This window comes from Falco cherrug, chromosome 5 (genome assembly GCF_023634085.1).
Source record: "Falco cherrug isolate bFalChe1 chromosome 5, bFalChe1.pri, whole genome shotgun sequence".
Lineage (NCBI taxonomy): Eukaryota > Metazoa > Chordata > Aves > Falconiformes > Falconidae > Falco > Falco cherrug.
The window spans coordinates 61,866,913-61,893,215 of record NC_073701.1 but is presented as its reverse complement, the minus strand read 5'-3'; the positions used below and the strand labels follow the sequence as shown (position 1 = coordinate 61,893,215).

General features: G+C 43.0%; 1 protein-coding gene across 1 annotated transcript in view; it reads left to right on the top strand.

The window, feature by feature from the left end:
* Positions 1-26,303, top strand: part of EXOC4 (exocyst complex component 4) — a 408,335-nt gene that overhangs the window by 357,504 nt on the left and 24,528 nt on the right. The window contains exons 15-17 of the mRNA XM_027808507.2: positions 16,102-16,243; positions 18,951-19,129; positions 20,793-20,952. Coding sequence (XP_027664308.2) covers positions 16,102-16,243; positions 18,951-19,129; positions 20,793-20,952 — 481 coding nt within the window. The remainder of the gene's footprint in view (positions 1-16,101; positions 16,244-18,950; positions 19,130-20,792; positions 20,953-26,303) is intronic.

Sequence of the window (26,303 nt, the reverse complement as noted above, 5' to 3'; positions counted from 1 at the left end):
CTAAATAAAGGGAGGCTGTGCCACATGCTGAAGCTCACCAAACTCAGATTCACATCACCGTCAATGGAGCCAGCTTTTTTTTTTTAAGACATGCCCACCTGAAACCCAAGCATTCTGGTTCAATGCAGCTCGAATCCATGGTTCATCATATGCAAGTCAACGGGCCATTAGTCACCCAGCTCGCTTTTTGGGTGGCTGACTTTGGGCAGATGGCAGTTGTTACATTCGTTTGAGCAACTTGTCTTCTGCTTTGTTTTTCTCCTTGGACTTGATGCTACATTGAAGTGTCTGTTCTTGAACAAGAGCACTGACCACATTAACTGTTAGCAGTGGTGGGGGTTTATCTTCCGTGCTTACCACATGTTGGCCAATGCATGATGAGAACTCACATCCAGATCTTTGATTGTTTGTTTCTCTGTTCTGTCCCAGCAACTTGAGATTGAATCTTGCTTCCACTCAGGGCATCATCAAAGCACTTGGTGAGTGACTGGGATGAGAATTTTCTGTGCGTTGCCAGAAATACCGTAATCTCCAACAAGTCCATGACATAGTGGTGGTGGCCCTGTATTCTTTTCTGTAGAAAGTCGGTAGCTTTTTCAGCAAAGCTTCCTTGGCTGTAAACCAACTTTATAGCATATATAATAGCATAGCTAGAGGTATTCAGAAACCACAGGGTGATGTTGGGCAAATATGGACATGTTTTGGGAAATCCTAAAAAGGGGACTACCTGTTGGTGGCTTTTTGGTTAGGTTGTCAATTGTCCCCTTCCTAGAGATAAAAATTCAATAACCTTTTGCTGTGAATGTGCCACAATCATCACTCATTTAAAAACAGTCTTGCTAATAGAGTGTTTTATCATGCTGGGCAGTCTCTGCCTTCTTCATTATTTAGTGTTTGCTAAGCTGATGGCTCTTCCATAGCTCTTCCCTTATCTGCACTCCTTCAGAATTGGATTTTATATTTTCCAAACCAGTCAGATATGACAAAGTCATTTTCTTTTGCTCTTGTCTTTTGAGGGAATATAAACTTCTTTTTAACAATAAGCATTGAAGGATTAAAGTTTCTGGAAGAAGACAAATTAACTGAGGAAGTCAAGTAAATTTTAAATCGTTTTTATATGAAAATGGAAGAAGGGTTTCCTCTTCTCTTCCTCTCCTTCTTCTCTGCCTTGTTATATGCAGATATTCCCTTGCCAGAGCTTCAGCCTTCTGAAGCCCTCTGAATATTTTACAAAGAAGGAATTACTATTCACAATGAAGGAGTTGGGACGTTCTTTACATTTTTAAGATGGTTGCATGCTGTGTGTAGGTAGGAAGGTGAAAGATTAGCCATTAGCTTACTGAGTTGTGGATAACCTTTCAAATTCAGCCAGCTGCTGGCATCTTGTGACTTCCAGGTTGTCATAGTCAGCACTTAATGACTGGCTGGCTTAAACGTTGAGTTTGAAATTACTTTCTCATAGCCTGACATAAACCACAATTGTCTATCTCTTCTAGATGGCTTACTGTAAGAAAGCTTTTGAATGTGTACCATGTGTCCACATATGTTTATAGATCAGTAGATACTCTTGTATCCACCCAAAGATGTGCTCAGTGTACCATGTTCACTTGCTGCGTGTGCTTTCTCTTTCTTGTCCTTGATGAAGAATAATACCATTTTAGTACCTCAACAGTTTTATCTAGAAAAATAGGACTCCAGCAATAGTGTCAAGAAAGACACCTCCTCCTCTGTCATTGTCTTCTCCAGAAAAAGAAAATCTTTTTAGAAATGGATCCTGAGGCTCAATATTTAGTCAGAGTAAGGAGGTGCATCAAGAAGCCTCCTGAGAGGAAGCATTGGGTCAGGGGGGTATTGATATCAAGGCCCAAACAGAAACAGACTCTTGAGTGTTTTTATTGTGGGCTGTTTGTTGGCTTTTTGAGCACCCCAGGTCCTGAATTCATGCAGTTGGGTGAGCACCTTACTGTATCTGAAAACCACACACATACATGCATGCTTACTCTTTTTCTTGAAGAAGAGCTTCAAAAGCATGAAGGATTCAAAACATACTGTTTTTTAAAACCAGACCTAAACCAATGATTTCTTTGTCAGTTGTGACAGCTCTTGACTTTCAATACCAGCTCCTCCCTGTCCCCTAGTCTCCCTTGGAAGTTGGCACTGGAGCAAAGATTCCTTAGAAAGCAAAGATTCAAAGTCTTTGACACAAACCTGGCTTCAGCGAGACAGCAGGCTTATCCTGTGTCTGCAGTGGCAGAAAATAGAAGGTAAACTCTCAGTAATTGAGGAAAAATCTAAGTACACATTTGGAATTAACCTCTGCAGCTCAACCCTGCCTCCCTATGGGGAAGCACCCCAGGAGTAGAGGAGATGCATGGGAGACCTCTGGAGGGCTCACCCCATCGCTGGGACTGCCATGCCCTTGAGGACATCTTAACCCTGCTGCTGTCAGCAAAGCTGTACCCACAGCAAAATAAACAGGATGAAGCTGTTTCTGTGCTACCTGCTTGTCACTCCACAGACACGAACTGCAATTGCTCACTGGCAGAGCTGAGTCTCCGCTCTGGTGATTTGCATTAGACACTGAGTTAATTACGGTGTTTGGTTAAGCCAGCTGCATGCGGGTTTAATGAGAAATGTGGAAGTGCCACGCTCCCTTTCCAAAGGGGGGTTGGCACAGACCATTGGCACACCATGACTTTCCAGTTCTCCCTCCCCTTTTCACACGAGCCATATTCCAGGAGGGGTGGAGAGACAGCTCCAGGCAGGACCATGGTCTTCCTGCCCCTGCCTCTGCCACCAGTCCCACTGTGGCAGCTGTAAGTAGGGTGTTTAAGTGATGTCAATATGTCAAAGTGATGCAGGTGCCAATATGCAGATTGAGAGATAAATCACTCTTGTTCTTCCCAAGGAAGTCCGTTCCCATTGGATTCTTATCTTTCTTTTTGTCACCCATCTGAGCAATTGAAATCATGCTGTGTACCATAGAAAAAGCCAGCGTGGAGTTTGTTACTGGCACAAGCTTTACCCAGGAACTCAATGATTTTTGGTAGCGCTCTTAATTCCCACTGCCACATCGTACTGTAATCCTGTGATTTCCAAATTAGAGGCCTCAATCTCATGTGGGGTTGCAAACCAGGCAGATTTAATTGCAGAAGTGCTGAGAAGTAAAATCACAATGAGGACATCAACAATAAAGCTTAGGAGCCATCGGCTTCATCTGTTTACGTTGCAAAAAGAGCGTGGCTCTTTCCTGGCAGCTGGGTCTAGTTACAAACACCATCAGGGTGCTGTTCGATCTGTGTGTTTATTTAAGATGTTATAAAATGAGGAGATTTATTTAGGGGCATTGCAGTGTGTGCAGAGACAGTTTGCCCCTTCTGAAGTATCTAAAAAGTACAGCTTCTTAACTTCTTTATCCAGGGTGCTTCCAAAGCAGGTTATTTTCTACTGTTCAGGGATGCTTTCACCCCAGAATCAAAGAGCAATGGAAGATACCTTCACCACTTCTTCTACAGATGAGCAGCACTTCACCTCCAGATTTGCAGCAGTTTGGATAAGCTACAACTTCAAAATCGGAGGGGGGTGGGGATGGCAGCGGAAGGTTTGTACTACAGTTTTTTAACAAATACTGCAGCAATCTGTCACTGGCTGGCTCTTATTAATGCTAATGCTGAGAATTTGCATCACATTTTCTGACCATGGATCTCAAAATACTTTGAAAAGGTTAGTGAAGGCCATTATGGGATAAGACTATCCTGGACCACTTTGCACCCTGAGGGTCAGCATCCCCTTTTGCCTGGCTTTGTAAGCCTCCTCATACCAAAAAAGGCTTTGATGGCTAATAGAAAGCATCCTGCAACACTCAAGAAAGCAATGCCTTTTTAAATTGATGGTGGAGCCCCTTTATACCACTTTGCCAGAGTAAAGGAGCTATAATTTACTGTCACTTTAAGGCCCCTTTCTGCTGACAGGGTGGTGTAAAGGGGTCTCGGTACAAATGAAAATCAGGCTCAATGCAGTGGTAAAATTGATGCCTTTCATTTTGTAGTCAGGCCACACAGCGGTGGTGAACTTAGATGGGTCTTTGTGTTTAACCCCAGTGTTTCTAATGAACTGAATTCAGCTCTGAAATGGGGCTATACTTCAAGCTGGAGCTTGGGGTTTTTTTCTGTCACTGAACTTGTAACACGTCTTGCTGTATTGATTGCTCATGGGGAACTTTTTTTGTAGAGATCTATTAATAGAGAACCTTGTTTAAAAGCCAGATTAAAGATGATCAACATGTGCCTGACCTCACGCAGGAGAAGGACTTAGTGAATGCTGTTGCTTTATTATTGCAACAAAAGTAAATGTCTTTCTAAAACAGGAAAAGCTGCAAATTTCTAACAAATGCAAAACATCTGCCAATAACTTTTAAAAGATAAATCGTGAGTGCTTGTATTATTTGATGGTTATCTGTTGCTTCAATATAACTTAGTCTAAATGACAGCTTTCCATTTTAGCTGCTTAAGCAGTCTCATTTTCCAATGCTTTTTTTCCTGTTCCAGTAACAGAACAGTTGGTGCTCTTCTGCAGATGCTCAAAACATAGTCAGATCCCCTTCTTAGGTGCTCTGAACATTCATAGTATGATTATCCATAATGTCTTTTTCCATGTTATAGCTGTGCACACATTGATTGGAGATCTGGTGTCCTGGGGTGATCCTTCCCACCTCTGCCTTGCAAACTGTTTGATCAGGATCGTATTAACTCAGTTTGTGTCTACGATGTGTTTTACAGATGAACGCAAGTTCACCCCATCCATCCCGAGTTGGCCACAAGTTCACATGAATGTGGGTAGTCCTGCAGTAAGGTCAGGATGTCAAGCCCTGCACCTGGCTAGAGTGTATTAATTTGGTCTGGGAACGGCTGGTTCAAAACGATTTGGACACCTTCATTCAGATATAGTTGGTTTGGAGGAGAACCACAGGAAGCCAAAAGGAAAAGATCTTCTTGGGCGTCTTATCCGCAGTGCTGTGACTCATATCCACACGGCTCCCTCTGGTCAGTCCCACAGCTCAGCCTGTTCCTGCATTGACATCTCTGGGATGCTGCAGAGATGACCAATGTCATCTCCTCACTGCTACAAATCCCACCATTGCACATGCGTGCTTGGGGCTGGTTTTTAATCAAGAAATGAGATACCTGCCTCGAGTCATGTATTTCCCCAGGTGGGACTCCCCTTGAGCAACGACAGGAAAGCTTTGTCATCCTCAGCCACAGTAAAATGTGGACCTGTGAAGTCCAAACCAAACCATCTGTGATCACCTGCTGACTAATTGCCATTTGTAGTTTTGATAGAAGCTACAAATGTACTCATATTTATGTTAAAGCTGCTACAAACAGGCTGGAGACTCCTAGCTAATATTTAGACCATGTGTTCAGCAGATGCATCATGTCACCTGGTGTTACTCCATACTGAATGGTAAAAGCCTAATGGGGGAACCAGTGTCAGAGTGCAGAGGCCTTTCAGAAGACTTTTGAGAGGGAATATTAAATATCCATCGATATCTTGACTTGGCTCTTGGGTTCATTGATAAAAGGCTCATAAAAGCTCTATCAGCAATACTGTTGGATGTGTTTTCTCCCAGAGAGCCTCCAGATTGAATGGATTGACCCAAGATATCAAAATGGGATTATTTTTTCCCCCTCTTAAGTGCTAATTCAGCAAAATTGTCTTGAATCCAAAAGCAAAGCTGTGTCTGTCGGTCTCTTAACACCAGCTGAAGCTGACCAGGATCTGAGCAGAGCTATTTAGGCCGCAGACGAGAGTCCAGCTGGTACCATCTTAGCTGAGTTGGGTTTTGGAGTATTGAAACCATGGAAAATTTATTTGGGACAGCAAAGTGTTAAGACTAACCTTCAAGACCAGCAGAAAACTGTTAACCTTGTGAAGACAAAATAGCTGTTTTGGCAAACCTGAGTATTAAGATATTTTTTTTTAATAACTTTGGCAAAAAAAAAAAAAGGGGTCTGCTTTACTGAATCTCAGGGACTGAAACCATACAGTCATCAGACAACTGAAAGCTCTTGTTTTCTTGTCAAAGTGATCTCCTAGTGCCTTTCAGCGCCTTCTTTTTTTCCTTGAATGTCTGCAGCGAAGCTGTTCTTATGGATTAGTGGTTGCAGCTTTCCCCAGCCTCAATGCTTTACATCAAATATTTAATGGTTAGAAAATGAGATGTTGTTTTCCTGATCTGGATGCTCAGCATTTATGGTTCTTTATCTCACAGAATAGGCACACCACCGTGATGCAATCCCAGTATTGATCTGGTGCTGTGGGGTCAGCACTTAGCTTATCGTCATGATTACACTAATTACTCTTGTTCCATCTTTCTTTCCTCCCACCCACCAGCCTTAAACGCAGGGGACTGTCATGTAAATAAGTGACCTAATTAGCAGTGCTTTCAAACCATTTTACAATGAGGAACCCTCACGAGTGATACCAGCAAATCAAGGATTTTCTGGAAATAACTCCGAAGAGCTTGCTCTCCACTCCAGTTGGTTCAATGTGTTAGGATCTCTTCTGAAGAAAATGACTCATTGGTGTCAAAGATTAATAGCAGTAAGTCCACCTGCCTCTCTTTGGTTTGTTAGAGGTGGTGGCTTACCACACTGGGGAAGGGGCAAAATCATTTTCAAAACTCGGTGAGCGGGCCCAAAAGTATGGTCAATCATTGATGTCACCAGTGAGTCAATTCTCCACGGTGCATGGGCTATAGGGTCATTCTGTATTTGTGTGGGACTTGGGGGAAGTGACTCTTGAAAATCACAGAATCACAGAATCGTTTGGGTTGGAAGGGACCTTAAAGGCAAGGGACCTACTTCCAACCCCCCTGCCATGCGCAGGGACACATAACAGTAAATAAGCAGAAGTTGTGGAGAAGTCAGACTGTGAGTCTGATGCAGCTGATGCAAAATGTAACTGATGTTCCTGCTGACATTAAGGTCATCTCTGTGCTTGTCTCTTTTCCTGTGAGTAGATTCTGTGTGTTTCCCATCCGTCAGCCTACATTTGAAAACCCTTTGTTGTTCCCATGGATATTCATATTGACACTTTCGTCTATATCCTTCTGGACAAGGCTCATTCATTCTTGTTTGTCTTCCAGCACAAGCCTCTCTGCTGCTCCTCTTCTTGCTTTGCAAACCAATCTATTAAAAACAAAGAGCCCCCAAAACACTTTTATCTAATTGTCAACAGTCAAAAAAAGGGATCCTTAAGGTTTCTGCTGAACTGTATTTATTTTCAGTACTTTTCTTTACCTTGTCCCTGCCTCTTGCAAAGAAGAGCAGTTTTGCTCCTGGGCATCAGGACACTTATTTCAGGACTTCAGGACTACTGGTCCTTGCTCTTCTGGCAAGTCCAGTAGACTGGCAGTTTTAAGTCCCTGGGGAATATGTCCCTCTTTGGATGTCTACCCAGAGAAATTGTGCAATGATGTTTTGAGGGCATTTATTGCCAAGGTGCAGCTCAATACCGCCTCAATGGAGGACTCTGAGGAAAGAAAGGAAGAAGTTAAATTTATGCTTGTGTGTGCAAGGGAAATTAAGTGGAATCTCAGATGATTTTAAGCATCACTCCCTTTCTTGGCTCAGTTGATCCCTCCCTTAAAACATCTTGATCCCTCACTTTCTAGTTCCAGGTTCAGTTATGCTGCTTTGTAAGTGTTCTAATACCAATCACTGCTTTTTCTTTTCTGTTTCTGAGGAAGCCTTATGTGCAGGTTGACAGCTCTTTATAGGTTTGGGGACTTCTTTAATATTAATCCAAGCATGTGGCCAAAGCTCATCGTCCTTATGTGTTTAGCTGCCAAAAAATTAATCATTTTAATTCACGTAGGACACATCCTAAGAGCAGTGTAGAGTCTTCCATGAAGTCAGTACATAAATGCCTGTTGTTTCCCTCTGCCTCGATTCACATTATGTGGATTTTTCTCTAGTTTTCACAAATGCCCAGCATTCCTGCTTAGTGCTTGCCAGTGAGTTAATGGCACAGCCACCGTGCTCTGAGTCAGATACCATTAAAGTATCATTATTTTGATGATACGTACATGTTTATGCTGAATGCTGTGAAGCATTCTTTATTAGCAGTTGAGCTAAAATTATCTCCATCAGCTCTGAGGAAACACTGCCTTGAACAAAGCATCTGGCCTTCAGGTTTTCTGTTTTCCTTCCATTCATTTTTGCTCATTCATTCACAAATGTTGACAGTTTATAAAAGGTCTTCTCTGCCTATTGAAACTAGTGACAAATGGGTAAAGAAATCAGTTTGGCTCTGTGTCGATTGATGGAAGTGTCTCCGTTGACTTCGCTGAAGCTGTGGTTTTGCCATCTTTAATGAAAATTAGGTGAAGCACGTGGCTAATTCTGGCTGACCAAGCACAGAGAAGGGTGGGAAACACTGAACAGGCAAAAAACACTTTCCATTGCAGATGTATGGTTTTTACTAAGCTTTCTAAATCAAGTCACTTCTGAGCTAATAGAATTCAGACCAAGAAATAATATTTCTGAGAGAAGTAGGAAGGGGAAAGTTACCTTATAAATAAGTAAAACCAGAAAAATTTAACACAGAATAGTTTTTGCAGTTGAGAAGCACTGAAACAGCAAACTCTGGACTTGCCGAAGAGATCCTTCCAGACTGAAAGTCGTCAACTGTGACAGCTCTCCTGCTCTTAGCTGCACCTGCACAATTTTGCATCCTTCAGTGAAGAAAACCTGCTCTTCAGAGTTTTATAAATGAACCAAGAGGTTGTGCATTCTTTTTGTTTACATTCAGATTTTTTCCAGACCTGAATGCAAAGTGCTTAAAGAAAAGTGTTGAGCAACCAGACCTTCCAGAGGCTTATCGTACAATAGAGCTAGAACCTCCCACCATACTTCTTCCCTACCCCTCTAGCTCGGAGACACCTTTGTTCCCCCAATAATCCTTTTCCTGAGGCTGCATATTTGCAAAAAGTAATGGAAAACAAACCACTTTTAGAGGAGTTATTGCCTTTTTAAAAGTGCTAATTTTCTTGTGAAATTTATGCCTGCCAGCAGAGGCAGACCAGAAACTCCACAGGCAGCTCTAACGAGACAATTCATTAACTAGCGAGTGTACACACGCCATAAAAAACATTAATTCACAAAATGAAAAACTAATAGAGTGTTTAGCCTGTTCTTTATCACCAGCGACAGTCTGTGCTCTTCTCATCATTAGTGTTTACCGAACTGATGGAGACTGCAACCCAGCCTGCTTATCACCACTCATCGCAAATGGGGTCATGATGCTTTTTTCCAGCATACTGCCTTGTCCCCTCTCCCACACTGGAATTTTAACACAGAGTGATGGGCAGAGAGGCATGGAAGGAAGCTCCTAATGTCAGCCTTCAGTTATGTCTTGCCTTTCACAGATTTTGGTCAAAGTTCTCCTTCCTTCTCCATCCTCCTCAGAACCTCAAGATTTGCAAGGGAAAATCCCTTCCTTTAGTATCTTCCCATACAGTCCTGGTTGCCTCTGCTAAAGAACAGGATTCATTACTAGTAATTTTCTATGAGTAATAATAATGAGAAACTCTTCCTGAGCTTGTTTTCTCTTTACTTCTGCTTGTCCTTTCAGTGTTGGCATACCTTTGCCCCACAGCACCAGTGAATGGTTTTGCCATTGATCCCAGTAAAAGTTGAGCCAGACCAATGCTGAGTATTTAGATAATTCCATTCTCCCATCTCTTGTTAGAAACATCCTGACCTCTTAAAGTATGTCCTTTCTTGGCATTTGTTTGGTTTTAACAAGAATCCCTGTTCTCTCCTGTGTTTCTCTATCAATTGATATGGTCAGCTGTGCGCTCAGCCCGCATGTGCATGATAAACGTTCTCCACATCTAAGAGCTTTGCAGGGGTCAGAGTCAAGGAGGATGGTTGCAGCTATTGCATGGGAGACTCAGTGCTTGGCTTAGGTAGGCACTGACTGTCATCACCTCTGCTTGTCGGGTCCTGCACTTGTCTGTAAAGACAACTGGCCACAGAGACAAGCTTGTCTTGGACTCAAGAGTTAATCTTACCAGTCACTGTGGAAGTCAGAAGGTCAGAGCACTGATGTGCAGTCACCATCCTTGCCAGCTAGGCTAGCATGGGCTAGGGAACTGCCTTCCAGTTTGGAGCCTGTGTGAAGATGACAGCTGACATCAAAAATCGAAGTGTTAGGTGCCAGATACATTGAGGTTGGACTAGATGGCTTTTAAAGGTCCCTTCCAGTGCACCATTCTATGATTCCATGATCTTGGAAGTCTTGGGAGATGTCATTGCTCTTACTGATTTTTTTTTCTTTATATTTAAAATTTACAAAGAAAACAGTGTAGGTAAAAGGAGCAATGCAGTAATATCTGCATAAATAGTCTAAGTATTCAGCCATATCTAAGAGGCCCAAAGGTTCACAATTCTGAAAAGGAAGGGGGAGGATGTCAAACCCAAAATCTAACATTGGTTCCTGATTCCTGTAGCTCTGAAATGAATCTCTTGAACTTTGGGAGAATCAAAATCCAGTTCCAGATTTTATGACTCATTCCAGCTCTTTTCTATAAAACTGCAGCTCTGAGATCTCCAAACAGACCAATTTGGAGGTAGGCAGTGAGTGATCTATGCCTTAGAGCTTCAACTAATACTCCTGCAGTGAGAAACCAGTCCAAGTGGCCATATGGGTTGCATATAGTTGTTGTTGTTCATTATTTCTCAAGCACCACAGGTGTGCACAGTGCTTTGCAAGAGGATAAAAAGAGAAGTTCCCTGCTCCTCAGAGAGCTTAAGCTCTAAATTAGATCGAGACAACATCTCAAGAGTGGTGAGAGATCAAAGTGGGAGGAAAGATATGTAACCACAAAAAAGGAAAGTGGCTTGAGAGCAGGGTCCTGGTATTTATCCCCACAGAGAGAAAATCATTTGAGTTGATTTGCTTTGTCTGGTTCTTTTTGGTTATTTAGGCTTCTTAATCTCCAGCAAGTTCTAACATACCTCCCAGCTCCTGCAGCTGAATGCAGCCATCCCCATACAGCTGCATGGAGGCGATGCTCCATGCCACTTGTGTCAACTTTCAGTGAGGCTGTGGGCATCTTGGCAATGTACCTGTCACCTTGCAAAGCCCTTGCTTGTCACCTCACAAAGCCCTTGTTCACGAGCATCACTATAGCTGCAGCTTTCCTTTACTTGGTTCTGGCCCAGATTGTCGGACCGTGGTTTAACAGAGAGAGGTGTTTTTTTCATGGTGACCTATTTTAAAAAATATTAGGTTCCTTCTGCTGTGTGGTTTCGAAAGACAGAGGTCTCCTGGCATATGTCTGTCTTCAGAAATCTCACCAAAATAAGTCCTTCATGTTGTATCTAATGTGCATACTGTAGTGCCATAGTCTTAACTCTCTTTAAAAACCCCACATAGTCACATATCTAATTCTGCCCAACTTCACCTAATGCTTTTTCCTTTAAATAACCAGATAATCTTCTTTCTTGTTGATGTTAGAGTAGTGATTTTGTCTCCCAGTGGCATCATCACCTCGTGATGCTAAAAGCTGTAGGAACAGGAGACGTGGAAACTCAAGAGTCAGCTTGGATTGCAATGATGGATAAAACCACATTATCCAGGTTTTACATGCCAGGAACTAAAGCACAGAAGGAGAAAGCAGTGCATGAGATCTGCAGAAAAGTCTCCAGCAGAGAGAAAAGTTAACCCTGAGTCTCTAAAGGTGTGGTCCAGCATGTAACCCATAACAAATTTCCCTTTCTGTGTGTGTATTTACGATTATTTGTAGAGTTTCCTCTTCTAGAGAGGAAGGGAGTAAGAAATTAAAATTTTTAAAGCTGTGAACTGGTCCCTGATGTTACCTGTGGGGCACCACAAGCGTTTCATACTGCATGTCTTTTCCAAATAGGAGGGTTTTTTCTCCAGCAGACTTGTAAAATTTCTCAGTGAGCCTTTCCCATTTCCCCTGTAAAGCAAATGTGCATAGTGCTATGCAGAGCCTGAGCATGTTGGAGGTTTATTTCTCAGGTTCAGGTTGCACCAGAGCAAAGGCAGAGCCTGTAACCTTAGATTGATTTTTCTCTGTGCGCTATTAAATCATTCAAATCTGTTAGCAGTCACTCTGCTCAAGCAGGGAGCAGGCAAGACGTGCTATTGTAGACCTTGATTGGTTACAGAGGTTTGTTTATGGGCAACGCGGCAGGTTTTGTTTAATATTCCAGAGGTCTGGTAATTTACATCCATCGATTTACAAGGCACAATCTGTCAAGAGGCACCAGCGCAGCATTGAATTGCCAAATGATTGAAATCATTGGTGACAACGAGTGTGTTAAGTTTATTTTTCTTGGGTTTGCTGGAATGAAACATTCCTTCTCCTTGGAGTGAGATATCTTGGCTGTGCTTACAGCAAACTAGAAGAAATCCCAAACAAAACCGTAACTGTTATCCAGCGTCATGGGAAGCTCACTTAAGACAAATGAAATTCATCTGTTAAGGCTGCAAGATGATAAGGCCCAAGGGAGCAAGGTGATGGCCACTGCTTACCCAGCTGTTGGGTATTTTGCTGGCCAGGAGCACTCATGTTCAACTTGGTGTAAATAGGTTATGAAGGAGCAGAAGGGGAAGAGTGGATGGATGCTGATCTGCTGTTTAGCTTTTCCAGTATTTTGGTCGGAAATACCTCTCTCTTTGGGCAGAGAGCTCAGAGTGTGCTGTGGTGGGTTAACTGTGCAATGCAGGATCTCCCGTTGTCCATAGAACTGGCCAACTCCAAAGCCAGCCCCAAATTACATTTTTTATTCAAGGTCTTTTAGTAATTTAGGCTCTGATTTTTTTTTCCTTTTTTTTTTTTTTTTTTTTTTTTTTTGCTGCTATAGCTCCTTCTGTGGGTTTGTGTTGCCAGGGATGATGGAGTAAAACTGTCTTGAGTGACACTTAAAAGAAATGGGATATTCTTGTTGGCTGTGAATACTTTCTGGATGTCCAAAGATGGAGAAAGGAAAATTGATGGGCTCTGAAAGGCTTCCTTTGGTCTTGAAAAGCAAAAGTACACTTTGGTGTCCTCATAGTGCATGGGAGAAATTGGTATGCACCCCCCGATCCAGCAATGGACCCTCCTCCCCGCCACAGCAGTTCTGAACACCCAGAAGGACTTCAGTGCTCTGGCTTTAAATAAGGAGCAGATTGTCCCCATCTCCCTCCTCCTCCTCTTATCTCCACTGACAAATACAGTTACAGCTTCACTTAAATTGCTATAAATTAATTCTGGAGAGTAGAAAAATTGTGCGTGTATCTCTCCACTGCAGAAATCAGCTGACTATTGCATTTTGGATAATGGGTCCATCCATCTCCACTGCTTGCAGAGAAGCATCACTGGAGCGAGCTGGCATGATCAAACCAGAGGCTGCAGCCCCAGCGCTGCCAAAGAGGGATGATTCTTGCAGCAAGTCCATCTCCAAGAGTGAGGCTGATAGAAACTTCTCAAAATGTAGGATTTTTGACTAAAAATATATTCCCCCCCAGCCCCCCAATAAAGGTGAGGCTTCCTGCTCTTACTGCGACTAAATAAGCATGCCTAGACCTGATCCTGAGCCACAAGTCCTGCTACCCTCCAGGGAAACAAATGTCACTTGGAGGTCTCACAGCTGGAAGGTGGGTGGCAGCTGGACAAACAGCTCTTCCAGAGTGCCTTCCGAGGATCATTTCTTAACACGGTTATCTGGAAATTAGAGGCTGTGTAAATAAGCCCATCATGCCCTCGCTGATGATTTCATTTTCTTTGTGGGAGAGACCTTAGTGAGTAGAGAGGCTTGGAGGAGTGTCAGGGTGTGCTAGGGAGGAGACATCCTTGTTATTCACACTGGGTGGATTGTCACTTTCCCTCCTTATTTCTTTTTTACACTCCAGGCCAGTTAATTATTTTCAGCAGTATTTGCCAGGCTGTGAATTTCTTTACCATGTTCCTTGGTTAAAAAAAGTATTTAATAAATATTGTGGCGGAGTTGCTGAAGGAGGCTACTTCCAGGAGCCATGTTTTACATGGCTTCACCCGTGCATGCTTCTCGCTGGTTTAATTCACGGTACATTTAGATGCACAATTAGGTACTTTGCTGTGTGCAATCTTCTCCTTTTGCTTTGTCGCACTCCTTTAACTGTACAGTTCTTTCTTGTGTATGTTTACCTCTGTTTCAGTTTGTTTTGCACAAAATAGGTTGGGGCTTTTTATCTCATTTTCTTGCCTTTTTTCCTTTCAGACTAGAGCTGAAGGTGTATTTAATTTTAGGAGTGAGTCCAAAGCTCGGCATAGGTTCTTCTTTCAAAGCAGGTCTTCGGCTGTACAAACAGCGGCAAGTGACATTTACTTAATCAGTCTCCATCAAAATGATAAGTTTATTGTCAACAGTTCCTTGATGATGTACAAATCCTTTCTGTGCAGAGTTGCGTTTGCATCTGGCTAAGTGCTTACCGTGTAACTAACATTAGTGTGAGAAGAGAGAGGAGATGTTTCTTAAAGCCAGCAGATAACACACCTCCATTGTTCAGGTTTATCACAGAACAACTCTGAGCTGAAAATGTGAAGCAACCGTAAGAAAAGCAGATACGGCAGAGCAAAAGAGTACTCCCAGGGGAGACAGGAAAGCTCTAGTCCCTTTGTGGCACCAGTTACAGCTCAAACACAGCATGCGGTTCTGGTTACCTGTGCTCAAGGCAAATTAATTGAAACCAGAAGGGGTGCAGAGAGTTGCTTTTGTCAGGCATCAGAACAGGCTGCCCAGGGAAGTGGTGGAATCACCATCCCTAGAAGTACTTAAAAGATGTGTAGACGTGGGGTGTGGGACATGGTTCAGTGGTGGGCTTGGCAGTGCTGGGTTAACGGTTAGACTCAGTGATGTTAAAGGTCTTTTCCAACCTAATCAATTATGTTGGGATGTCAGAGATGGAGAACTCTGTAAGGCAAAGAATAATGCTGGTGTATGGAGAACCAATTATGGAACATCGTGAATAAGTTTAGGCTGGAAATTAAATCCCAGACTTTGAACTTCACTGTTAGGGAGGTGATGTTTTGAAGGAGTCAGCAAGGGTAGAAATCTGAACAAATTTAATATGGCACACAAGTTTATACTCAAGGCCACGGGACATAGGACTTGCGGGGACTGGACTTGATGATCCAGGAGATCCCTTGCAGTCTCATTATTTAATTCAAGTTGTCTAAGCAGGGCTGCCTGATTTCAAACATTGCTAATCACCCTATGCAGGAAGTCATTTCCGAAGTGCCGCTTGAATAGACTTGAACTCAGATATTTGGGATACAATTTCTCTAATTAGGGCGGAATATATGATAACAGTGTGTTAATCTTGTTAGGGAAACTGCTTCTTTAGCTCGAGTGGCAGCAATTTTTGTTGCAGGGGAGAAGGTTCAGGGTTCAAACACTTTGATAAAATATTAAGGGATGAAGGCTGCAGAGTTATAGCTGCATTGACACCTCTCCAAGAGAGGTGATGCTCGCATGGTTGAGGTAAACTCAAGGTTTTTTAAAAGACGTCTCAGTGGGAGGGAAACAGTTGGTCCATGACCAACTCATGTGTGTTGCCTGCTTTTTAAATGCCTAAGAACTGTGTTTTATTAACAAGAATGAAGAAGGCCTCCCAGATGCCTCTGAAGGGATGGGGGCAGCCATCACTTGAGATTACATGGGATGTCTATGGTGACCAAAAATGACATCTTTCATGTTGGTGCCATGCTTTGGCTCCTGAGCAGCTCTGTTCTCATTCTGAGCAGAGCAAGATAAATGTTCCTGGATTCTACAGCTACAGAAATACTCGTCACAGACCAGCATCTTCCCAAGCAAATGTATTCTAGTGGTTGATTAAACCCCTCAGATTCACTTTGGAGTTTAATCAATTGCAGAAGCAGTTTGTTTCTTCATACACTCCCAAATTGTAGACCTTATTGCTCAGCCACAGGTGGGAGAAAACACACATACTTAGGATGGAAACAGACAAGATACTGTGGTTGCTAAAGCTGAGCAGTATTGATGAAGTATGTCACTGATTTGTACTATCTTCTCTTGCTAGCCATGTCTCCTGGCCAGGACAGCCATGCCAGTATGGAGCACCTTCCTGCATCCGAGCAGATTCTGCAAACCTTGAGTGAGCTGGCCAGGTCTTTTCAAGAGATGGCTGACCGCTGCCTGCTGGTTCTGCATTTGGAAGTCAGGTAGAAGCCCTGAATTTGAGTATTGCAGGTGCACTCAGGAGGCTATAGGTTAAGATTGTGTCCAGAGTACATACTACAGCATCTGAGACAGATATAGTTGCCTGCTGTAGCATCAAAGGTCAGTCCAGAAATGCAAGATCCCATCACCACAGATGGCAAAATGTGGAACAAAGACAGGATACTGAAAGTGGAATTTCCTAGGGAGGTCTGTGTCTTATGTGTCACAGACTAGGAAGAATGTGGGGTTTGAGGGGCTTTGTCCTTAGAAAATTACACAGTGATGTTTTAATGGTGTAACAGGCACATTTATTAGCCTCTATGCTTTGGATTGCAAATAGAAGCTTTTCTTACTACTTTTTCAAATATTAACAGAAACTGGGAAACCAGCTGGATTTTTTTGAAGGGATGGATAATTTTATGATGTCTCTGACTTCACATGCAAAGATCAAAGGCAGCAAATCCCTCTCTTTAGCCTGCCAACTGTCCAGTCTGGGGCTGGGAAGACATTTTTCCCTTACGCATTGAATCGGCCAGGTGTATTTTCATTGCTTCCCTTTTCTCTGAAGCATCAAATAGAAGTGGGTGCCAGTGACAGGCAATGAGACTTGATGGATCATCAGTTTGTTCTGCTGTGACATATCCTGAGCCATATTGTGTCCTTGTCTACATAGGCAGAGCTCTGGTGAAGTCGGTATGAAGCTTTAAAAAAAAATACACATTAGTTATTGTCAGCAGTCCTTCAACCTGCTATCCATCATCTGCTGGCCACTTGATTACAGGCATCACAGATGAGCTGGGCTTTGAAGGATTTGAGGAAAAGATTGTTAACGTATGGAAATGCAGCAGTTTTCCAGCTGTGGTGTAATACGAGGTGATGCCCAAGGTAGCTGGATTCCTGGTATGGGCATCAGCCTGAAGGTGTTTCTGGCCTCAGTCCTCTGTGGCTTTCCATCACATTTGGGTTAAGCAAAATTAAGTGCAAATGTAATTCAGGAAAAAAAATTCATGTTGTTTTAGAGCAGACTGTTGCCCACCCCGTCTAGTGCTTCTAACAGGAGCCCCACTTTGATGCTGTAAATATACCAAACCGTGCTACTCTGTGCAGCAGGTGGAAAGGATTGAGAAAGAGAGACACTAAAACCACGAAAATGCCCAGCGGGATGGGTGCTTCCTTACATTCATCACTCTGCATTTGCAGCCACCTGCAGTAACAGATTAAAATCCCAGTCCCTCTGACAGCCTTTACTAGCAGGTTTCTCTGCAACTTCCTACAACGGTTCCCTCGATCAATGCCATTTCCAAGGTGCATAGTACAATGTGTATTCATTCATAGAAACCCTGTGCTTTGAGCAGGCACTCAGAGCACATTTGTAAAGAGTCTGGGAATTCATCTGGCCTCTTGCTGTTGCAGGTGCAGTCTAAGAAAACACCACCAAACAGCAAAGCTAATTTGAGATGATGCAGTTATCCCCCCCCTTTCTCCTCCCTTAGGGCCCCCAGTTCATTCACAGCTTTGCCAGATGCAGGTTGGCACCAGCCTGGTGTCAGCTTCTTCTCCTTCAGTACCATGTGGGCATAACCTGAAGACAGCAGTCACTGAGATGCTGCTCCTTGGATTTATATCTGCTTCCTTAAACAAAGCCTTTTGGCACATTCAGATCATTAACCATTTCTTTTGTTACAAATAACAGTGGAGTTTTAGATCACTTAACGTCTGTTATGGTATTTGCAGGCACTGCAAAGTATAAAAAGATGTTTTATTTTTACTCTTGGAATTGCCCTAAATTGAACTTGCTTGTGAAGGCCACCTCAAGGATGTTTTCCAGGAGGACAGGGGACATGAAAGCCAGGGCATACCATCACAGCTTCTCCCACCACAACATAACTCCCTGCTGCTTGGGTCAGTATGGTGTGAACTTTCTGTCTCAGTGTGCTGATGCTGAGCTATGCTTCGAATGCAAGGGATATTTCACCCAGGCTGTAATTTGGCCATGTTTCCCTGACAGGTGAAATTCAGAAGAACCCAACCAACCTCCTGTCCCCACTGAGTGATGTGGGTGAAACACAGGAATTACAAAAGTAGAATTTTTGTTACCGACTTTGATGGATATAGCACTTTCCTCTATAAGTTCGAGATAAATTTCATAATTCCAGTTTTTTGCAGATAGGTGATTTGAATGTACAGAATTTCTCCTTCGATGGAGGGATGATGCCCAAGCACATTGCGTATGACCCTACTAGGCAGCTGAACAGAAAAGAAAAAAGTTGCAATAGTGTTAAATGCTTGGGAATAGGCACAACCTTGGCCTGCTAATTATTGTTTCATGTGCCCTGGCTCTGTCCTGCCATTTATAACTGTTACTAGGTCTTCATGGTGTGTAGAAGTAGTTCTTATTTGAGCATCGGTATTGAGGTGCTGCTGAACCAGCATGTGTGAGATTGGAGAACCTTGTGAAAAGACATTTGGCATTTTACTGGGATGATGTAGGTTGAATCTGTTAATGAATGGTCCCTTGTATTCACCTCTCAAGACAGGACAATGGCAAGAGGAGAATGCATTTAATACAGACATAGCCACCCATTTCTTAAAATTGTTGTTATTTTTTAGTATCTTGAACATTAGAAGGAAAATGAGGAGGCAACACTTTGCATATCCACTGATATTTTAACATTGGGGTTGTTGCATTGGAATATTTCTGTCTCACAGAGTTCATTGCTTCCACTACCTGATCCCACTGGCTAAACAAGGGAACTATGCCATCGTCGCCAACGTGGAGAGTATGGACTATGACCCCCTCGTTGTCCGGCTCAATAAGGACATCAGTGCTATCGAGGAAGCCATGAGCGCCAGCCTTCAGCAGCACAAGTTCCAGTATATCTTTGAAGGTCAGGCATTTACCGTAAGAGTTTGGTTCTTATGAAATGATTTTTCATTCTCATCCCAAAGCTCAACAATATCCCTTTTTGGGGTAAGGCAGGCTGTGGCACTTTTACCACCTACAGCAGATTGATAAGTGAGACTCACACAAACACAGGGCACTCAAAACCCCTGTTGCCTCCATACCATGTCTGAACGTATCTGGCTGAATAGGAGAGTGGGCCTGTGCTGAGTAGGAAGGCACTAAGCTGATGTACATGCAGGGCAGTTCTTCCTCAGGAAGCCATAGGGCATGTGTATGTATTACAAGCACAGCTCTATTATGGCGCAGTTCCTACCCGAAGTGTAGTTACTCCATTTCTAAAATTAAATTTAGAGAACATTAGCTCTTCTGATGTCTCATCTGTCGTGATTACCTTGGAGAATATAAATCATGTTTTGGTTCACCTCCTCTATATTTATTTGTGGTGTTCACACAGTTCTCTTGCCTGCGTGCCAGGATACTTTTTTTTTTTTTTTTAATGCGGTGGTGTTCAGTCAGGAGAAGGTAGGAACTGGAGAGGTGCCAATTGCCCAATATAACATATCAGCAGGGATGAAGGCTTTGCAAGCCTACATAGCCTTATTTTGGCCACTGCTTACCAGTCCTGGAGGTGGCTTTCAGTATCTGGGTATGTCCCTCCACAAACCCATGTAGCTACTGCTGGAGCGTTTTTTAATCAGATATCTTCCGAGCTGTGTGAATCCGTAGCCAACTGAGCAGTCACCAGCACATTGTAGAGCTCCCCTTACAGCTCAGGTCTAATTTGTCTGTTCAAGGAGAGTGAAATGACTCCACACAGAGCCATGGGGACCATTCCCATCTTGCTAAGTTATGAAGTTGAAAGGCATACACATGGTCTTCATGAAATATAGGCACCTCTTAAGCCCAGTTTTGGGATTTATATATACCCCATGATGGTTACCTATACGTGAACATATTTTCTTAATTCAGACTTTTAATTGACATCTAGTCCTGTACAGACCTGTGTACTGAGGGAATCAGGCTGGAGTTTTTGCTCTTTGTAATGCCACATGAATGGATACATCCTTTTCGGGGTGGCTGTGACTTTTAGCAGCCGGCTGTGTCCTTCAGTAGCAGAGGAAGGATGGAGACATTATTCAGACACAAGAAACTGTTCAGGACTCATCAGAGAGAGGTTGTACATCAAGCACATTGAAAAGCAGTTAATTTCTGCTCTTGCAGACTGTGAGTTTACCAGGGAAAAATACCACCTTTGATAACAGATTAAAATACTATGATTTTTTAGGAGCGGTAGTGTCCATTGCTCTGCCCAGAGAGGGGAACTGAGAGGGACATCTTGCAAAGCCTCATTATAAATCTGGAAGTGCTGTGGAAGTATCAGTGTCTATGATAATGCAACTTTGAGTGTTCGTAGTGTTTTGGGGCAGTTTAATATTTTTTCTAAAGAAGGAAACCTTGTGGAAAGTTCTCTTAAAATATACAGGGACAATACAGAGGGCTGTTTCAAGATACAGTCCAGTGTATCTCCTGTTCCAACTCACACGTACCACTTAACAGTGCTCATTCATTGGTTTTAAGATGAATTATTGTCAATAAATGTCTTCCTCCTGTGATTTTATTGTTTGTTTCCCCCCTCACCCTTGCAGGTTTGGGCCACCTTATTTCCTGCATTCTTATCAACGGCGCCCACTACTTCAAGCGCATCAGTGAATCTGGCATCAAGAAAATGTGTAGGAACATCTTCATCCTCCAGCAAAACCTGACAAACATCACCATGTCACGTGAGGCTGACCTGGACTTTGCAAGGTGAGCAGAGCACCCCATGTTGTGTTTGTTACTATTTTGAGGTCCACATGTACAGAGGTAGCTCCTTCCAAAAGTTGCACCACTCGTGTGCGCAACTGGATGGATATCAAGTTAAACCCATAGAAGTCTTAATTATAATATTCATTTCCCCCCCTTGTTGAGTAACATTCAGAGCAACACAGAGCACTTGAGCTTAGCATGAGCTCAAAGTCAGGGTCCCACCAAAGTCTGTGTAGGGGCTTCCTGTTGATGTGGTTCTCCTAAGACCAAAACCCAGGCAAGGAAGAGCTTCTAGGTGTAGGTCGTGGGTGGAACTCAAACTGGATGAATCTGGGGCCTAGATTCATGCCCAGGTAAGTAATACTTTGGATTATTGAAGGCTTAAACTTTTTATTTCTCACAGAAACAGTGTGTGTGAACCTCAGGGATGCCAGGTGTGGTCTGCCTTCCAGTTCTGTTGCTCTTGAAATAGTAGTAATAGCAAAATAAAACCAAAACTAGACATGATGGATCCCCTGCAAGTTTCTCAGCCATCTTGACGCTTTATTCACAAAAGGGGGATTCTTTGAGGAATTAGCGAACGGATAAGAGCAAATACTAAACGGTGCATGTTTTGCGCATGGATCTAGGGTGCAGACTATGGCTGACCTTCTGTGGCAGCAGCCAGTGCAGCGACGGGCAGCTGAGCCCAAGAAATAGCCAAAGTCTCGAACTTGCAAATTAAGGCATGTAGATCAAATGACAGAGTTCTGTGTACACTTGGATACGACCCACCAGAAACACTGGAAATAGTTGGTGTCATCATTTTGCCATTGCTCTTGGAGAATGAATTACGAGAGAAGCACAACTTCCTCAGATGAGGGAGGGCACGTATGACTGAGTGCTTCATTTACTTGGGCTCTCATATGGGGAATGATCTCATTATTGAATTAGTTTCTTCATAATAACATTGACATGGAAAGTTATGAATGCTGAGGCCTGGAGGAGGGGAAGAGAGAAAGATCCACTTAACTCTCCAAGGAATAGAGTTCCCAAATTCAGTCTTCCCTTTTTTTAATATTTTTTTTCCCTGATCTGTTGAAATGCTAAATAAATTAGCCCTGTTTTTTGGCAGGCAAAACAGAGCTTGAGCATGTGCTGGCAACAGCTGGCACCCAAATAATGAAATGCAGACCCAGTGCTGCTGGAGGCTGGCACAGCGTGGCTGGCTGTGTTCTGGAGAGATCTTTGTGGTAAGTGCTGAATAGCCATGGAGTTCTGAATCAGTGCTGCACAATTTGATGTGGATTTTGAAAGGAAGGGTGAGGAGGTAAAGCGTGTGATGTGTCAGAGCCGAAGTTGTCACAACATCAAACGCATACCAGCCTTCTTCATATATGAGTTACATGGCAAATAGGTCTTCTGCACCATTGGAGCTGCAGAGTACCATCACTGAGACCTGTGGAGCTCAGAGGAGACACTTTAGCTTTCTGCACAGCAGCATCAGCTGCTTTGTGGTACCTGTGAGGCAGATTTATCCCCATAATGTAAATTCAACATTTCTTTTTAGCTTTCATGACTGTATCACTTCCCTTTTTCTTTTGGGGCAGATTTCTGTGATCTAGAGAGTATGTTTTATTCTTCTGTTCTTCAGATGACTCCTGAATACTTATTATCCAGATTCTCCTTTTACATAAACTAGGCATCTCGTGCATCCAAACCTTGCCCTGCTCACCTGAATTTACAATTACCCGAGCAAGTTCTCATATTACCCCAGGGACTGCAGTTACTGAGGTCTATTCAAACTATAAAATAAACATAACAGTTCACCCCTAGAAAGCATAAAATAACATCAATGTAGGATAAAAGTGATTTGTACTTCTGTGATATAGCTCATATAGGAATCTATAAATACTTTGCGCAGTAGCTAACTATCAGTTCTGCCTTTTTAAAAGATGAGAAAAGGAGAGCAAGTGGTTATTTCATGTATGGGAGTAGTGGCAGAGCTGATGGAGAAATACTCGCCTGCTCTTCCTTACCCCCTGCACCTCCTAGTAACTGGAGTATATCCCCTCCTTGCTTCCCTTCTCCAGGGAACCGGGTGATTGTTACTGAATGGGAAAGAATATTTCTGGAGTGAGTGTAACCCAGCTTGGGATTCACTGCCCCATCACTGGTCTTTGCATTTGCCCTTGTGCAAAATAATTAATCATTTACTCCAGTTTATTTAAGGAATACGATTAGAAGTCATGGGCTCCTTTGATCAGGGAAAGACATAATAGGATTTTTAGTGTTTTCTTCACACACACAGGAAAATAGATTTTCTCAGGCATTTAAGGAGCTTTTTGCCCTCCAGGTTGGATTTAAGCCTCATCTGAAGCTGACTGGCTTATGCTTCCCCTGGATGGTCAGTTCACTGCCCCTGTTGCTGCCTTGCCCTCTTGATATTTCTTTTTCTGTGAGAGTGTGACACTCAGGGTTCAAGAAGCAATTAGACACAATTAACGATCAATACATCACTCTTCATATGATCACTTTTTATATGTTAAGCTTTAAGTCTGGAACAGGTCCTGTGTGTTCATTTTCTGAAAATGAATGCATTTAAAGTCTGATGAGCTCAAGTTTATAGGAAAGACTGGACCATTTGAGAAAGAGCCAGATGACTTCCAAGATTTTCCTGGGTGTCGTGCTTTTGATTTTGGGTTTGGTTTTGCGCTTTTTTTTTTTTTTTTTACTTTTGATATATTCTTCAGTGCTTTCTATGGGCCTCAAAGAGCACTGGGCATCCCCTTTCTTCTGTCTCAGTGACTTAAGCAGTAGAAACCCCAGCCGGGGAAGCTGGAGCCGGAAGACCTTTCTCTGAAGCCAAAATCATGTAGAGGATTCACGGCAAAATCTTAACTCAAGTAACACTCATTGGTTCTGGTGAGACTCTTGCTGTTTAAATCACATTTTTCAAAAGAACTGTAAACCACAGATGACAACAGCAGGATTTGCTGCTTTGGGAATAGTACCATGGCAAGGGGGAAATTTGTTTCAAATGAGTTCTTCTTTGAAATTCTCAGTTCAAGGTACAGCAGGGTAAGGAAACTCTCAGCAGAGCATTGTGAAGCAGAGCCAGAGCACATTTCCATTGAAAAAAAAAAAATCAATTGCCAAGTTTTGCAAGCTCTAGCAAGGAGTTTCTCCACTGACTGAAGAAAGGGTAAAATAGGCTGGTTCCGACTGCTGAGGTGTTGCAAAAGAATATGTAGCATTTACTAAATTTCCTGCAAATATTAATAGGTTTTTCCCTTATATGTGTCTTCAGTATCTAGGCCAGCAAAAATGCAGTCAGTCATTAGGGCATCCACTACTATATTAAAGAAAAAGCAGTATTTTCTTCCCATGTATAATACCTAGGCATATACTGCAAAGTCTAGGACTGAGCAGGAGTTCCAAATACCTCCAAATTTTGGAAGTTTCAGACCCAGAATTAGATTTGTGGCATTAGAAGGATAAAATTCAGCTTCAAATTTGGATTCAGTTCAGGTCTTTTCCCTTGTGCCTTCTTTCCTACTCCCCCTCTATCCACATCAGAAATTATGCTTGAATGTTTATGCAGAAATTTTCATCAGAGGTAATCAAAAAGGGCAGGGTTTCTGCTTCAGACTTATTCTTAAATAAAATATCATTCGACTGATAGATGTTCATTTTTCATCAGGGTAAAAAAAAACAACACAAAAAACCCCAACTTTCCTAGACATACAGCAGTGATAAAATTGCCCTATTCTTGAAAGTTAATTGAGGTGGTTGCAAGGGGAAGGGAGAGACCAGTGATGAAATGTGAACATTTCATACAACACGGTGTCATTTTGACCTCTGAGATAAAGGTTTTGAGTGGTGCTACTCATCATTACTAGATCTGAAAGTGTCCTTCATCCCTTAAATGGTTTGTAGCATAGTGAACCAGAGGCGTCTGTACACCTAAGAGTTAGATTGGTGGTTTCCCTGCTGCTACCATTCAAGTTAGCAGTTGCTATGGCCATCCACCCTGCGTGGACCAGGAATCTTTTCCTGCTGCTAAAGACGTGACCAGGGCCTTTGGCTCTGACCACATCTTTATAGTAGATGGGGCACCTACATTGTCACAGATCCAGCCACCCTGGAGGAGTCCCCAGTGGCATGGGGAGAAGCCATCAGCGTGTCAGAGGGTTGTTCATAGGTCAGCTGTGAATAAGCCCTTGAAATGTAGTTCAGATGCCTGTGATCAAATGTGTCTTATTGGTATACAAGGGCTGCCTGAATTTGTATTATTCATAAAAGGGAATGAATGACCTTTGCTTCCACTCCCTGGCAAAATACAGCTGCAGCTGCTGCTCTGACCTTGTTCCTCTGTGTCTGTGCTCTCCTGGTGACACCTGTGAGGCTATGATGTACATGTACTTGCTTGTATTCTTACATTGTCAGGGCAGACATGTTCCCTCCACCCATACAGCCAGCTGCAGGTAGTCAGGAGATAATGGCACCAAGCCTCATACCGGTTTCAAACTAAGAACTGCCAGGGCATTTGTAGGAAGCAGTTACAATTAACACCGGTTACTCTAAATGGGTCCTGGAAACACACCCTTTACTTAAAACCTGTCTTTAGGTGGGGAGGGTAAGAGAGTACAGATGAAGGAGGATGCAGCTGGAGCTTGAGCTTTCTTTCAAACCAGTGTCCAACTGCTACATCATTGGTTGGGTTGGATGCCAGGGTCAGGGTGCTGAGATATCTACATGGGGCTAGGCAGTGTGATGGGAAGAGATCAGCGTGGTTTGTGAAGCAGCAGATCATCCTCAGCTCTGCTCCAGCACCTAATAAGCACCCTGGTTTTGCTTGTAAGTTTGAGTGAATCACAGTAGCAGAGTGGATCTGGACCCTCTGAGTGTAGGACTAGCTCAGTCAGCGCTGAGAGGCAGAGATGCCCTTGTGCTGCAATTTTCCAGTGCTAGCAGGCCCATAGCTTTCAACAAATATCCATGGAGATGCCAGGGTTGTCCTGTCTGGCTCTGATACTTGCATGGGGAGAACCGGAAAAATACCCCTAGGAACAATCTCTGAACGGTGGCAGCAGGATTTCAGAGGGTGCTTTATTTCAAGGTGGAGTTCTGGTTTGGATGCTCAGCATTTCAGGGCTTCTATCCTCCTATGACTGGCAGGCAGGGGATTTTGTTTATTTAATTATACAGGGGCGGGAGAGATTGCTGCCTCTTGTTTAATGTGCAAGGCTGTCTCAGGCAGGGGAATAAGCGATGACTTGCTGCCATCTACTGGGTGTTGCAGAGGGAGGGGGAAGGCAGTGTGCATTAGAGACCGCTTAGATATCCCAGTGCTCTGAAAGAAGTCTTTT